This window comes from Delphinus delphis, chromosome 4 (genome assembly GCF_949987515.2).
Source record: "Delphinus delphis chromosome 4, mDelDel1.2, whole genome shotgun sequence".
NCBI classification, from domain to species: Eukaryota; Metazoa; Chordata; class Mammalia; order Artiodactyla; family Delphinidae; genus Delphinus; species Delphinus delphis.
In genome coordinates, this window is record NC_082686.1 from 104,391,145 (window position 1) to 104,407,646 (window position 16,502).

Consider the following 16,502-nt stretch of genomic DNA (forward strand, 5'->3'; position numbering starts at 1 on the left):
TTTATTTTAAAACAACATAAGGTATATCTCAAATTCACTTGACAATAAATATCTTAATAAATATAACATAAATAAATATAAGTTCACATGCTTTCATGAACACAAAATTATATAAATAAATATTTGAAAATAAATTATGCTTGAGTGTTTGTTCCTACAAACTCTTTGGTACTGAAATAGCTTATAAATTCTTGCTCTTCTATTAAAGGGAAAAAAAGAAAAACACGTTCTGGGAGGACATTTCCCCTCATCAATTTGCTCATGAAAACTTAAAAATAACTTATCCCTAGTAAATATGAAATAGACTTGATCAAAGGAATCATGTGGACAGAACAGTCACATCCTGCAAACCTGGAGTAATGACTAATGTAAACAAGCATGAGAATTCCTGTACCAGCTTAAGTAGGAACAGGTCAAGCCACCCCCGCCCCAGTTCTTAACCCATGCCCTATTACAATTTCTTTGGTTCCAATATTTATAAAAATGACTTTAAGTTTAGGAGAGACCTCAGCTTTTTAAGAACTCAGATAGCTCATCATTCTGTCGATGGTCACCACACGAATTCTGAAGGCATGAAGAAGTATGCAGAGCTTGACTTTAGTCTTATAAAAATCTAGTTCTTCCAGGGAGGGTTTCTGTGACACAGTCTTGCTGTGGGAATTCAGGGCCTAGGAGAATAAATATTGAGCATGACATAGACAGTGTTCCAAAATTAAAACGTTCATCCGTAAAGATGGGTGAAGCCAATACATGTCTCAGAGCCTGCAACCCACTCCCTCACTGCATCTCCTAAACCAAATCAAATCTACTCCCAGCCAGATGGGCAGGCAGAACCTCAGAGAAGAAATGCTCATTATCCAGGCACACGGATCTTCAGGGAGCTCTGAAAAGACCCTGAGAGCTATTTAGAAAATCATCAGTGGGAGTTGTATTTTAGCAAGGAACAATTCTGTTAAGATGACATCTGCTGTGATATGTAATTAATTTTTATATGTTACATTAAGAAGCGGCATCCTTTTCAGAACGGGGAGGTGATGGGTTGCTATTGATTGGAAACTCTCAGTCAGTATCAGACCTGTTGACTAAAGACACTTATTCGTGTGAGATAAATAAACCTGACAGTTTGAGCCCTTTAATTTGATAACACAATGCAAGACCATATATTTGCACAATGATCAGCAATTTTGCTTGTACTTCCTCACAAAAAGCCTAAAAGAAAGGTAGGGTGGGTAAAGTCATCCCATTTTACAGAGGAAGAAACTGAGGCACAGAGGGACAAAAGGTCTGGGCATAGTTGTCTGATTACTGGTAGAACTGATTCGACTCTTGGTCCTGAAAATGAAATATCATCTACAACTCTCTAGATGGTAACATTCTTTGATACTTGCATGGTGTTTACTGCCTTTCAAACCAGTAATCTGGTACCCCCCCAAAAAAAAAATTAAAAAAGGGTGAATGAAATAAATTTCTTTTCAGACAATCATTTCTGATGCCGTATTTTTATCCCATGCCCTGGCCAACATGGCACTCACCCTGCTCTTTCTTAAGTGGATAATTCTGTGTTTTATGTTAGCATCATGTGCTATGGTGATTCAGAAAGTTACAAAGCACGTTCTTGTCTATGAGTAACACTGTGGCTGTCCCCAGGTGATAGGTCATTCTTTTCTTTCATTCACATTTTGGTTCAGCACGCATCATATCCAGGCACCAGCCCCGCTTGTCTTCTCTAGCAGTATTTGCAGATATGCATGCCAGCCCCTTGCATGTACATCCCAGAGGCTTTAGAGATGCATGAGAAGATGAGTGCAGTGGAATCCCTTTGATGGGGGTTTAAATCCTGCCTCTGCCGCTTCCAAGCTGTGTGACCTCAGACCAGTGGCTAACCCTCTAAGCATTGGTCTCCTCATTTGCACAGACCCCAAGTGGTTGCCAAGGGGACAGCATAAGGAAATGTATGCACCTTTGCCCAGAGCCTGGTGCGTACCACATGGTCCACAAGCAGGAGGCTGCTTTCCTTAATGTGACCTGCTTACGTTGCCCTCTCTCTAGAGGGTGCCCCCAAGGCTGTCTCCCCCAGTATGTAGCTGGCTTCAGAAGGGGGCATTTCAGGCCTCCCCCAACCCAGGAAGGGCTGATGGTATACCCCTTCATCAGGGACCCTGGCTGGTGGTCTCAGCATGAAGAAGGCCTTACCTGCATCAGCTCAGCAATAGCCACCAGCATGTCCTGATCCACAAAGATCTGCCTCTTAGGATCCATCAGCAGCTTTGCGTTCATGGCCTGGAACTCCATGTGGTACATCTTCAAGTCCTCATAGATACTGCTAAGGCACAGGGTCTGCATAATACGACAAAGAGGGGAAGGAACTACTGAGATGGGCTAAAAACGTACCCCCCCCCTTCCCCTGCCGTTGCATTTGAGGAAAGAATTTTGTGTCTTACCGTCATAAAAGAGCTCCTTCTGGAAGCCAGGCAACTCCCATTCTAGAAGAAAAAATAATCAGATGTCAATGACATGAATTCATAACATGAGCTAAAACCTTCAATTTTCTGACTTACAGTTATTAAAGAGGTCTCTCTGGAAGCCAGGCAACTCTCATTCTAGAGCCAAAAAAAAAAAAAAAAAAAAAACCCCACACATCAAAGACATTAATTACTAATTCTTAATGTAAATTTTTCTGACTTTTCTTCTCAAACATATATATTTTTTACTGTGGTAAAAAATACATGTAAAATTTACCATTTTAACTATTTTTAAGTGTACGGTTCAGTACTGTTAAGTACATCTCACACTGTTGTGAAAAACCACGTTTTTATAAATTTTTTTTCCAAGTTGAACTTCTACAATGGGACCTGTTAAAGTCCCATGGTGATGGACCCCAGAAACATGCACATTTCTGGAAGAAGACGAGGTCTGATGCACAGCTCTTAACTGTATTACAAGCTTTGGGAGGAAAACCCTCTATACCGTGGCTAATTCCAGTGGTAAGCAGGCCTCCACTGTGCTGGTTCTATCTTTGGTGATATCTTCATGATCAATCTCTTCAGAAGTGCAGGAGTAAAATTCTAGGGTTTGTCTGGCCTGTAAAACATAAAGAGAAACCCAGTTTACAAGATTAATAAGGCACCCAGCTCCCCATGGCACTGGCACCAAAGCTAGAGCTGGCTGCCCTTGACCTCCACCTCTGATCTGTAGGAATTTTAGGGTCTTCATAAGACAAAAGGAAACCGATCATTTACACTCTCTCTCCATCCCTCCTCCCCTTTTGCTTAGGACACGTGTCTCTGGATGATATGTTTTTCCATTACGTAAACACTATAAATCATTTCAACAGGCTGTGCTAATCAGCCTCTACACCACGCTGTGACACTTGCTTCTGGTGAAAACGTTGTTTTCCTTTTGTCAGCATGGCTGTGTTTTATGAATATCTTTTTCAAGAAGAGCTTCTAAAGGGGGACTGTTAGGTCACTACATGATGAACATAACAAACATGCAACCTTAAAGACAAGCGGAGATTTAATATGTGGTATACACACACGCGCGTGCGCACATACACACACGTCATCTTACAGGCATGTTGACTATAATTATGATATTGAGAAGTCGATGACTTTTTGATTGAAGAGCGAGATCATTGTTCCATTTAACAAGCCTGATGTGTGCCAGGCACTGTGCTAGGTACAAAGGAAAGTGACAAAGAAGGGGACTATGTTATGTCCCCCAGAATTCCAAGTTCAGCTGTGGAGTCAGGCAAGTGCCCAAATGACCAGGAGACATGCTGGCAAGTGAGAAGGGCTGAGAAGGGTCAGAAGGCTCTGGGAAGGGGGTGGAAAGGAAGCAAAGTCTTCCCCAGAGATGGGGCATCTACAGAGGAGGGGGAATTTCAGGCAGAGGGAGCAGCGTGAGCCATGAATCAAAGCTTGAGAGTACAGAACATGCTGGGGTACAAGCAGTAAAACTCCTGTCTGTGGTAAGCAGAATAATGCCCCTGCCAAAGATAGCCACCTCCCAATCCCTGGAACCACAGACTAGGTTATGTTACGTGGCAAAGGCGAATTAAGGTCGCAGATGAATTTAAGTTTGCGAATCAGCTGACTCTAAAATAGAGAGGTTATCCTGGAGTGTCTGGGTGGGTCCAGTGTAATCACTGGGTCCTTATAAGCAGAAGAGAGAGGCAAGAGAGTCAAGCTCAGAGTGATGCAGCATGATTAAGTCTCAGTTGTTGGCTTTGAGGATGGAAGGGGGCCACCAAGGAATGTGGGCTGCTTTTAGAAGCTGGAAAAGGCAAGAAAATTGGATTCTCCCCTAGAGTCTCCAGAAAGGGATACAGCTCTGTTGACACCTTAATTTTACTCCAGTGAGACCCATTTTGGATTTCTGAACTCCAGGGCTGTAAGGTAATAAATTTGTGTTGTTTAAAGCCACTAAATTTGTGGTAATCTGTTACAGCAGCAATAGAAAATGAATACACTGTTCCTGGAGGTGGTCAAGCAGATCGAGGCAGCTGCTATCCCGAGCAGGTTCTAGAAAGTTAGATTTGCAATTATACTTCAATGAGAAAAAAAAATCTCCAAATAACACAATAGTTTTATTTCCGTGATAATTGCTTTCCTTTATTCCAAAATGAAAACGGCGACTATCTCTCTATTACTATTGCATGGTTAAAAAAGAGGACCTTCAAGAATCTATAAAATAGTGCCTGGCATACAGTAGGCACTCAATAAGTACTTGTTGAATGAAAAAAATGAATAAATAGAGCCAAAAAAAATTAGACTTGAAAATGTGGGCCCACTGCTATAGTTTTTCAGATCTTTTCAGGAGAAGCTGGAAATTTGGATCCTTATATGGGAGGTCTACTTTTTCAGTGGCATGAAACTCAAAAATCAGAATGAAATAAAAAAGACATGGCTAAACTCTACAGATCTGTGGACTAGATATGGCCTGTGAGTCATATGCATTTGCCACCTCTATTTTCTCTGCAAGTAGCCAGCTGATTTGTTCTGGCAAAACTGATGCAGGAATCATATTAAAAAATCAAATTGAGTTCGGCAATCTTTCACCTTTGGTGCTGCATCTGGGAGTAGAAGAGTCAGCTTTTTCACATAAAGCATCTATTTAAATAGGAGCTCCTAAATTTTACCCATATGGAACCTTTCTTTAGGAATCAAAGCACCTATCTCTGCAGTTTTCACTTGGTGAGCTGCCTTTTTAATTAAGATGGATTGAACTGTAAGGAAAAACTGGCAGCAAGTTATGAAAGATTAGAAGGGGAAAAAAAGAGTTCTTTAAGAAGGACTTGTGGCATTGAGCTTCCTTTAAGATATTCATAAAGCAACAAGCTAGAAATCTTCAAGGAAGATTTACTAGAGAGCAAGAAGGCGAAAGGACATCTTTTAAAACATCAGTCTTAGGCTGTTGCAGCAAAAGCAATAGATGTTGGAGTGCTTTTAAAGGAAGAAAAAAAATTTTTTTACATTAAAATATGAAAGCTAAACAGATGACTGAAGCTGTAAATAAAATTAGATAACTCTCTCCCCAGAAAATGAAGCCTGGATGTGCACTGTCACGAGCTCCCTGAAATGTGATGCTCTAGCAACAAGCCGAGTCACCAGACTGGAAGCTGGAGAGGAGCATTAGACACAAGGCTAATTCATCTTCGCAAGCCCTGGAGCACACAGGCCGCCCCTAATAGCGGTTTCCTGGATTGATAAGTATGTCAGAGGAACAGTGTGGGCCTGACACAATTCCATCTCTGTTGGCAGGCTACAAGGAACACTGTAAGTATCCACTTTCCTCTGTGTAGACACAGCCCAAACGAATGCCATTATAATTTATTACCCCTCCTGCTTTCTCTGGAGACACAGTTTCATTGCAACTCTTTAGCTAATAGTTGGGCCATGTGTAAAGTTCCCTCTTCTTCTCTTTTTTTTTTTTTTTTTTTTTTTTTTTTTGCGGTACGCGGGCCTCTCACTGTTGGGGCCTCTCCCGTTGCGGAGCACAGGCTCTGGACGCGCAGGCTCAGCGGCCATCGCTCACGGACCCAGCCACTCTGCGGCATGTGGGATCTTCCCGGACCGTGGCACAAACCTGCGTCCCCTGCATCGGCAGGCGGACTCTTAACCACTGCGCCACCAGGGAAGGCCCCTCTTCTTCTCTTGACAGCTCCTGATTAACTTCCACAATTTTCCTGCAGTTCCTTCAGGTGACCAGGGGTTCGGAGATGCCCCTTCACTACAGAGGCTGCTAAGTGGGAACCAGGACATTGAAAAGCTCACCTTCCCAAGGGTGTTGCTGACGGCTCTCAGCAGGTTTTGGGAGTGGTTGAGGCACTGGAACATTCCGGGGCCCGCTGTGGTGGCGGGTAGGCTCCTGGCCAAACTAAAGTGGTCCAGGTGGTGGAGGAGGACCAGGGTGGCCACAAGGAGGAGTCCTGAAAGGGAACGGAGGGGCAGGATGAGCTGGCCTACCTCCATCTTCCATCTCTTCTGACCATCTCCACCCATCCACTTCTTCTGGGCACCTGCCTCCCTCCACCCGTTTCCAGTCTTCCTTCAACAACTGAAAGATGAATCGGGTTCTTGCAAGACAGCGCTCTGTGCTAGCGTTAGAAACCTACTCGCTTTTTTTTACATTACGGCCACCTTGTGAGTTCAGATAGGGGTGTGGACAGAGTTCACCCAGAGAAAGTCTCCATTTCAGGAGGAGGGAAAGTGAGGCCAGGTGGTGAAGCGACCCAGTATTTTGTAAGCAGTGGGGTGACAAAGCCTCGCTTTGAAGCCGGCTGGGATCTGCCCTCTTAGAGCTGTAGCCTAGGACCCTGGGCAAGAAACCATCCCGTGGGGCCTCCGTTTCTCATCAGTGAAGTGGGCATAATACTTAGCTCACAGGGCTCTTTCAAGGTTAAAAGAGACGATATCCTATCGAGCGCAGGGTAAGTCCGCAATGCCTTTCCTCCTTTCGTTCTCCTCTGCCCGAAGTTTGCTGACTGCTTTCCAGGCTCCGCGGAGCCTGTCCCAAGTTTCTGCCTCCTCTTCCCGGCCGCCGCCCCTCCCCACCCCAGCGCCGAGCGCTAGTCTCGGGCTGGTTACTTACTGCGAGGCGGGCACATGCTGAGCGGCGCTGCGGGGGCACCGAACCGAGCGGGCAGCTGGACGCAGACGGGTGCACGCGGCAGGTGAGGGTGGTGGCTGGAAGGCCGACCCGGGGGGTCACATTTTTATAATTGCCCGAGGCGCGGCAGGACTTTCCCGGGACTCTGGTCTCTTGCTTTCTTTCTCTCTCTGTCTCCTCTCTACATCAGCTTCTCGGTGACACGTGGAGTCTGGCCCGCGGGGCTTGCGGCGCTTTCGGATTAACTCCCAGTGCGCCCGGCCGCAGTCGTTCCGGGACGGCCCCGCCGCCTCCGGCCTGGCCCAAAACGAAAGAGAAATTCGCGCAGAGTCGCGGCGCGGGGTCCCCGGGCAAGCCCGACCCCTGGCCCTCACCCTCGGACGGCCCCCGCCCCCAGGTACCCACCCCTGGCCCCGCCTCCCTGCAGCGCCCCCTCCCGACGGAGCGCCGAGTAGGGCCACCCGCTCTCCATCTATATCCAGGATGAGCCCTGACCTCCGGCCTGGTTCTGGAGGGGGGTGGGCAAATCATTCATTTATCATTCCTTTATTCAGATAGTCCACGGTGTGCCAGGTGCGGGGCACCCAGCAGTGAACAGGTCACTTTGGGGGCACTCCCACACGAAATCTGACTCAATGTGTTTTGTTCCTGGGTACCCTCTTAAACACGGAAAGGGATGAAAATCAGACTGGCTATGCAGTAACTACTCTCGTAGAGAATCCAGTTTTTTTACAGTGTCCAGGAGAGAATTGTTACAATTTAGTGGGATGGATGTGCAAGGTCTTGGCAGGAGAGACCAGAGAGAGGGCACGTCAGCAGGAACAACGGGGGTGAGGGGGCAGCAAAAGCTCCCAGAAGCAGGGGGCTGCGACCTGAATGTTGAAGGGTGAGTAGGCATTAGACCGCTTCCAGTGGGATGGGATGCAGGTTCTAGGTTGAGGGAACAGGGATCGGAAGTACAGTCAAGGAAGGTAGAGGGAGGTGGCGATCTAGCGGTCCTATACAGGGTGTGAGGTTGGCGAGGGTGATGGGGCTGTGCCGTGAGGGTAGTAGATGCCGTGCTAAGGAGTGTACATTCTGGTGAGGGTGGTGGGGAGCCTTCTAGGGTTTTAGGCAGGAGACATGGTTGGATTTGCATGATGGGAAGATCTTTCAGCAGTAGTATGGAGGATGGATACCAGGGGTCAGGAGTGGGAGGGCGTGGCCAAGGCCCTATTCAGAATGGAGGGTGGGCAAGAGGGATACTTAGGGTGGGGAGGGACCAAGACTTGGTAACTCCTCAGGTGAGAGGGATAGGAAGGTGCTGAGAATGGCTGAATGGAGGTTGTTCCAGTTCCTGCACAGGGGTTACTGTGAGAGGGGAGTGAGTTTGGAGGAGACACGGAGAAGTTCCACTTTGGATGTGTTGGGTTTGAGGTTCCTGTGGGACTTTTCAGTTCACTCATTTGTACCACGAGCATTAGTCACCCTGGGTATGTGTGAAAGGGAGGGGTGTGTTTGGTCACCCACTCAGCATCTCTGATGGATCTGACTGCACTAAAGTCCCAGGACTTCACAATGGAGCTGCCAGTGCCCACCTTTGTGCAGATGCACTAAACTTGGATAGGGATAAGCCTTTTGGAATACAGGAGAGAAGAGAGGGTGCTTCCTCTAGGTCCCTGTTGAAGTCGGGAAGGATGAGGTAAGCCTTGGGATGTTACCATGAACACTCGGCAGGGCCAAACTTTACTGAAGATGGAGTGATGAAGCCAACTAGGAGAAAGGAGAAAGCTGTGTTAACCCCTTGTCTGATTCAAACTCTCTCTGTTGTTGGCATCAGTCCCCCTAGCAGATCATCTGCTCAAGGGTGATGAGGTACCCACCATAGGGACTTGTAGATCTGTGTAAAATGGGAGCAATAGTTGATCTCCAAAGCTCCTTCCAATGCTGCAGTCTGTGAATTACCCCTTGGGAATAGAGAGCAATGCAACGTCAGAAACAATTGCATCTAGCAGACTGTGTGAAGCAAATGACAGGTGCTGAGCTGTGTTGTTGCCATAGGAGTTTAGGATGGAGTTAAATGTACTTAAGTCAGATGAAGTCAAGTTTATCACAGCTGAGCTATTTCTCCCTTGGAAGGGCCACCTCCTATGGAAAAGTAATTTCTGCAGCATAAATGAGCATAGGGCCTCTGCTCAGAATGGATTCTTGGCCACCAGACACAGTTTTTGCCTATACTTTTGTGAAAGTTCTCTGATGTGCTGCACATCCTTTAGCCAAGATAGAACAACAGCCTTCTTCTGGGATAACATTACTTTTCTATAAGAGACATTCTTTGCCCATGATTACTACTACATGATATCTAGCATTGTACTGGCAGTCTTGGCCAATGCTATAAGGAAAGAAAAAGAAATGAGAGATTTAAAAACCAGAACATAAAAGACAAAAGTGTCACTATTAACAACAGAAACAACAGATCAAATACTAGAACTAATAAGAGAATTCAGCGTCTTCACTGGATACAAATACCTACTTTCAAAAATCAACCAAATTTCTCTACATCTGCAACAACGAATTAGAAAATATAATAACAAATAATATACCAGATAATAAATAGACAGTAATAAAAAGAAAATACCATTCACAGTAGCAGCCAAACTATAAAGCAACTGCCTGTAGATGGAGAGGCAGTACAGTGGTTAAGAATATGGACTCTAAACTATTTGAATCCAGGTTCTGTTAGTTACTTGCTGTGTGTTCTTGGGCAAGTTACTTATCTCTGTGGGCTCAGTTTCCTCGTCTGGAAAATGATGATAATAAAAGTACCATAGGTTTGTTGTGATTATTACATGGGTTAGTAGAAACATAAAATAGTCTTTGGAGAAAATTTAATCGAGAACATAGAGTGATTTAATTTAAAATGGGAAACACATACCCTTGGGTGGAAGATCTTGAGATGTAAATAGCTCAAGTCTCTTCTAGTTAATTCACATATTCAATGCAATTGCAATACAAATTACAAATAACTTTTCTGAAGAACTTAATAATAAGCCTACTCTAAAATATATGAGAATAAAAGCCCATGAATATCTAAGTTAAGCTTGCAAAGGAATAATAAAGATGGGAGAGTAACCCGACCAGATATAAAGACATAGTTCAGAGCAATAATAAGAAAAATAGTGTTTGGCAAAAGGACAGCCAAATGGACCTTTGAAACAAAATAGAAAATTACAGACAGATTCATATATATGCATATTTAGTATAAAGATACAATAGCACCCAGGACGATCAGGGAAGCATGGATTGTTTACTAGAAAATTCTCACTGTAAGGTGAAAAATAAAACTGGACTCCAACCTAAAACAACATACAGAAGTGAAGCCACTTGGAAGTAGGTTAAAGACTAAATGTGAAAAGTAAAGTTATTACAATAGTAGAAGAAAATGTAGGAGGCTATCTTTGTCACTCAAGAGTGGGAAGGACTTCTTAAAAACATCAAAGCCCCAAGCCATAAGTGAAATATTCGTAAATTTGATTATATAAAAATTAAGAATTTCTGTAGTATAATTTCCTGTTAACCATCGACAAAGTTAACAGATAGCTGACAGACTGGGAGAAGATATTTTGCAATGTCTAAAACCAATAGGAGAGTATACAAGGAACTCCTACAAGTCAGCAAGAAAAAGAAACCCCAATGAAAATGGGCAGAACTTAGGAACAGGCAGTATACAAAGAGGAAACCCCAAAGGCTAACCAGCATCATGGGATGCTCAGATATATTATAATCTGAAATATGTCAAAGAAAATAAGAATAAGGTATAAAATGCCAAAGAAAATAAGAATAAGTTATCACTTTGTACTTTTTAGACTGGCAAAAATGAGTACATTGGATATTGACAAATGTTGGTGAAATGTAGGATTCTAGGATCTTTTCTATAATGCAAGTAGACTGATGCGGCTATACTAGAGGGCATTCCGGCGTCTAGCTTTGGTCAGATTAAGTATATGCATACCTGATGACCCAGCATTCTATCTTGGCATGTACATCCCAAAGAGATTCTTATACAGGTCCATAAAGCCTGTATATGAAGGTGTTCTTTCAGTCACTGTTCGTAGTGGTGGGAGTTGAAGGCAATCTAGTTGCCCACCAGTGGGTAAATGAGTAGGTGAAATGTGAGGGATCCACTTCATGGAGTACTCTGCAGCAGTTAGAAATAATGGACTATATGTACATGCATCAATATGGGTAGGTCTTTAAAACATAATACTGGGTAAAAACATAAAGATAAAAACAGGATAAGATCTGTATATAACACTAGAGGTAGACAATTAAACCTCTTGGAGTCAGATTTGTTTGGGAATACAAAAAAATTTGGATTTTAGAAAGTGAAAAGGTAACATCTCATGATTGAACACAATATTTCTGCAGCAAAATGTAGGAATGGTTACATTAGGTGGATGAAGGCTACAAATAACCTCACATCCCATGAGTCATATTTTGCTGCTAAGTGAGCTTAAGAAAAATAAACCTTTGGTGTCCAAAGCTGGGAGGTTTCAGAATTGTAAGTGATTGTGGACTTCCATATACTTTAATGAGAAAAATGTATTCAAAATTGTACACATTACACAAGGACACCTGCAAACAAAAAGATACATGTTAAACATATTAGGATAGATCCCATTGAGGAGTGATGGGAATGAGAATAAGGAATGGAGATAAATAAAATATATAAATATAAGTATACACACATATAAAAGAAGGGACCTGTGATGTCATGAATTGAAGAATACGATCAACTTAATCCTCTTCATCTGAAGTCCTTATTCTGCCCAAAATGTTGATAAGTAAAGACACCCTTTCTAAGCAGATAACTTGATAGTTGTTTGCAAACTTTAATTGTAGTTTAGTATATTCAGGTAGTTTTTCTATTAGTCATTCCTTTCCCTTTCAGTTTGAGCAGTGGGCCAACCTGAGATCTCACCTAATAGATCCATCACTGGGAATCAAAGATCTTTTCAGGAATTTGGCAGAACGTATTAAGGCTCTGTATCAGAGTTTCTCAACTGGAGGCAATCTTGTTCCCCAGGGGACATTTGGTAATGTCTGGAGAAATTTTTGGTTATCATAATGGGGTAAGGGGGTTGTTACTGGCATCTAGTGGGTAGAGAATTGATGCAACATGTTGCTAAACATCCTACAGTACACAGGATGGCTCCTCGCTTCCCCAAACTAAAAGAAGTTATACCATCCAAATTATCAGTAGTGCTGGATACCTGCAATAGTACTAAATATCAGTAGTAGCTCAGGCTACCTGCTTTCATCATTATTCTTCTCCATGAGTAGACATGTTCGTAGTCATACGCTCTGAACAATAGACTTGGGACTGTATCTCTGGTGCCATAATTTAGAGTGGCAGCCCATTCTTGGAAGAAGTGAGATTCCAAAGAGACTTGTGATCAGTTGAAACTGTAAATGTGAATCTGTAGGTAGGTATTGTAAACACTAGCGTCCTTCACAATATAGCAAGGACTCTGCTGTCAGATTTCCTGCAGTTCTATTCTATAGCGGCTATTGAATTTGAGCATAAATCAGCTGGTGTTCGCAAGCCATCTGACAGTGTGGGGTCCAGTACAGCTCTGCTCTTAAAAGGTGACCTGGGCTTCCCTGGTGGCGCAGTGGTTGAGAGTCCGCCTGCCGATACAGGGGATGCGGGTTCGTGCCCCGGTCCGGGAGGATCCCACATGCCGCGGAGCGGCTGGGCCCGTGAGCCATGGCCGCTGAGCCTGCGCGTCCGGAGCCTGTGCTCCGCAGTGGGAGAGGCCACAACAGTGAGAGGCCCGCGTACCGCAAAAAAAAAAAAAAAGGTGACCTGTTGGCTAAGAGGCAGAGCCTTATGTTCCTTGCTGCATATACCAACCTCAAACATGACATGCTGATGAGGCTGGTTCCATGGAGCAATTTCTTCTTTGGTGGTGAGGTGTTTCAGCAGCAGGGAGAAGAGTAGTGAGCTGAGCCAGAGAGGCTACGTTAGAGTCTAAAGTAACTTTGCATCTATGATCAAAAGACTTAGGTTCTAGGCCCCTTCTGCGACTTGGTAACCATGTAAGCTTAGACAAGCCACTGCCTTTCCTAATTTTCATATCTGCAAAATGGAGATGGTAATCCCTGGTTGTCTAGCCTTGTCATATGAATCAGATTATATAATGACCAGGTAAGACTTTTGTACAGTGGTAGAGTGTCATCGCTATGAGATATCACTATACAAGGAGAGGTGCAGTTATTATTTTTGGATTAAGGCACACACTCACCAGTTTCTTCCACAATTGACTCTTTGCACTCTTTTAAATGTTAAGTGGCAACTTCCCAATGAGGGGGGAAGGAGAGTCCTAAATATTCATAGCGCTGTTTCTACAGGCAACATCCGTATGTTATCATGCTGTCTTGAAGAATCTCAAAAGTATTAACAGTGGTCTTCAAGAAAATATTCCAGGAAAGGTGTTGTTGTTGCTTACTGATGCTCCAGAATAAAGATTTTTATGAATATTGTTGCAAACTTTTCTGCATCTTGAGACAAACAAACAAAACTGATACAGCTCCTGGGCATTGCAGCGTCATGCATTATGCTATCACCTGATGCTTAGACATTAAAAAGAAAAGAAATGATGAATTTGACTATATAAAGAACAAACATCTCTACGAGAAAAAGATACCATAGATAACATTTAAAGACAAATGATAACCTCAAAAATAAAATTTGCAACGGTGTATGACAGATCAAGGGCTGATCTCCTTAGTATATGAATATGAATATTAAAAAGAAAAAAGTGGACTTCCCTGGTGGCACAGTGGTTGAGAGTCCGCCTGCCGATGCAGGGGACACGGGTTTGTGCCCCAGTCCAGGAAGATCCCACGTGCCGTGGAGCAGCTGGGCCCGTGAGCCATGGCCGCTGAGCCTGCGCGTCTGGAGCCTGTGCTCCGCAATGGGAGAGGCCACACAATGAGAGGCCCGTGTACCGCAAAAAAAAAAAAAAAAAAAAAAAGAAAAAGCCAACAATCCAATAAAAAATGGGCAAAGGTTATGAATAGACAGTTTAAAGAAAGAAAAATACAAATTACTTAGAAACATATGACAAATACTCGGCTGCACTCAAAATTAAAGAAATGCAAATTAAAATTACGAGATATGATTTTTAACCTATAATTTGCAAAACTAGAAAGTTTGATGACTTATGGGTATGTGGAAATAGGTTTCAATATTCTGTTGGAGGGAGTATAATCCAGTGCAATATACTTGGAGGGTTAGTTGGCAATAGCTATTAAAATAAAAAATATATACTTTTGCTCAGCAATTCCACTTCCAAGTATTTATCCTGTAAACTATTTGCACGTATACATAAAGACTGATTTCCATTAAAAGTATTATTTTTAATATCAAAAGACTCGAAACATTCTAAATGTCCATTAATAGAGAATTGTTTCAATAAAGCCTAATTCATCTTTTCAATGAATTTTTCAATGTAGCTATTAAAAAGATTGAATTAGATTTATACGTGTGTTAGAAACAATCTTCATTATGTGAAAAGTCATGTGAACAATCAAGGTTCACAACAGTGTGTAATATGCTTCCATTTGTGCAAGGAAAAAAGTATATATATATATATATATACATACACATAGATATAGGTACAGTATCAACATAGATCTACACTCTTAAGAGCATAGAAAATCAATGACCATTTCCTCTGGAGAAGGAGATTGAATCTTTGAAGTAGTGGGAAAACCTGCTTTTTATTTAATATCCTCTGTACTGTTTGAATTATTTAACATGCAGATATATTGCAGCTTTATTTATTTATTTTTTGCTTTTTTTTTGTTTGTATTCTGAAAGATCACCTAATGGCAGGTGAAGTGAACTGCTAAGAGAGCTGCTGGGCACATTCTGACAGCTTTTTTTTTTAATTTTTATTGAAAAATAGTTGATTTACAATGTTGTGTTAGTTTCAGGTGTACAGCAAGGTGATTCAGAGACATATATATATATATATATATTCTTTTTTAGTTTCTTTTCCAGTATATGTTATTATAAGATACTGGGTATAGTTCCCTGTGCTATACAGTAGGTCCTGTTGGTTATCTATTTTTTTAAATTAATTTATTTATTTACTTTTGGCTGCGTTGGGTCTTCATTGCTGTGCGCAGGCTTTCTCTAGTTGCGGCGAGCGGGGGCTACTCTTCTTTGTGGTGTGCATGCTTCTCATTGCGGTGGCTTCTCTTGTTGCGGAGCACGGGCTCTAAGCGCGGAGTCTTCAGTAGTTGTGGCTCATGGGCTCAGTAGTTGTGGCTCATGGGCTCTAGAGCGCAGACTCAGTAGTCGTGGTGCACAGGCTTAGTTGCTCTGCGACATGTGGGATCTTCCCGGACCAGGGATCGAACCCATGTCCCCTGCATTGGCAGGAGGATTCTTAACCACTGCACCACCAGGGAAGTCCCTGGTTATCTATTTTATATATAGTAGTATGTATATTTTAATCCCAAACTCCTAATTGATTCCTGCTCCCCTTGCCCCTTGGTAACCATAAGTTTGTTTTCTATGTCAGTGAGTCGATTTCTGTTTTGTACATAAGTTCATTTGTTTCATTTTTTTTTTAGATTCCACATATCAGTGATATCAAATGATATTTGTCTTTCTCTGTTTGACTTACTTCACTTAGCATGATAATCCCTAGGTCCATCCATGTTGCTGCAGCTTTTGAACAGAGAATTTCCTCTAAGTTTCAGCATTTTTGCTTGATTTATAATATAAACATTGAATCTGTCAGTGGATTAACCATCTACTGCTGAGGCAGGGGCTTTTGTGTCTGACTCCATCCATCCATCCATCCATCCATCCTTCCATCTTCTCACTCTTATTTTGAAGAATATTCTACACGTGTGCTATGCACATTTAGATCTTCTCTTTTAACTATTATGTGCGCTCACATTAGTTTACTGGCTGGAGCCTTTCTAGCCTCTGGCCTGGTAGAGTGGAAAGACCATGGGCTTTGTTTGCAGTACTGGGTTAAAATCCAGCCCCCGTCACTTTCTAACTGTGCAATTTGGGGCAATTTCATGAACTTTTCTGAACTTCTATACAATAGGGAGAAAAACACCTACCTGGTGGGGTTGTTGGGGCAACTTATTGGGATAATGTACACACAGTGAGACAATGGGTGGAGCCCTGTAACACAGCAGCATTGCCCTTAGCATGTTGCTATTTCCTTTTGTGACATTGGCTTCTAAACAGTGACTAATGAGGCTTTAAATAATCCCTCAAGGGCCCATCACATGCCTTATTCTTCAGTGAGTAGAAGGGTCGGGGTTAGCACGTGATGCTGTAAGGCTCCTAATGTGGAAGGAAATGGAATATTCCTAGT

The 16,502-nt window shown here is 42.8% G+C and overlaps 1 protein-coding gene and 1 long non-coding RNA gene across 3 annotated transcripts in view; one reads left to right on the top strand and one right to left on the bottom strand.

The window, feature by feature from the left end:
- On the bottom strand, positions 1-7,475 carry IL12A (interleukin 12A). 2 transcript variants are annotated; one of them, XM_060010020.1, is made up of 7 exons: positions 7,093-7,475; positions 6,276-6,430; positions 2,968-3,081; positions 2,559-2,600; positions 2,442-2,483; positions 2,194-2,337; positions 1-668 (listed from the first exon to the last, which is right to left on the bottom strand). In XM_060010020.1, the coding sequence occupies exons 1-7, from the start codon at positions 7,106-7,108 to the stop codon at positions 516-518; spliced, it is 666 nt and encodes a 221-aa protein (XP_059866003.1). In that variant the 5' UTR covers positions 7,109-7,475; the 3' UTR covers positions 1-515. The 2 variants fall into 2 exon arrangements, with proteins under 2 accessions (XP_059866003.1, XP_059866004.1); XM_060010021.1 differs by lacking the exon at positions 7,093-7,475 and adding an exon at positions 6,886-6,899.
- The window catches only part of LOC132424234 (uncharacterized), a 23,554-nt gene continuing 14,151 nt past the window's right edge, over positions 7,100-16,502 (top strand). Inside the window, exons 1-2 of the long non-coding RNA XR_009519185.1 lie at positions 7,100-7,174; positions 7,301-7,507. This is a non-coding gene — a long non-coding RNA (uncharacterized lncRNA). The remainder of the gene's footprint in view (positions 7,175-7,300; positions 7,508-16,502) is intronic.

Bases quoted from the DNA above. Each gene is read 5' to 3' on its own strand.
- IL12A (XM_060010020.1), bottom strand. The intron at 2,338-2,441 runs GTAAGACACAAA...CGTATTATGCAG, and splicing joins GAAGGAGCTCTTTTATGACG to ACCCTGTGCCTTAGCAGTAT. The intron at 669-2,193 runs GTAAGGCCTTCT...TTATTCTCCTAG, and splicing joins CTATTGCTGAGCTGATGCAG to GCCCTGAATTCCCACAGCAA.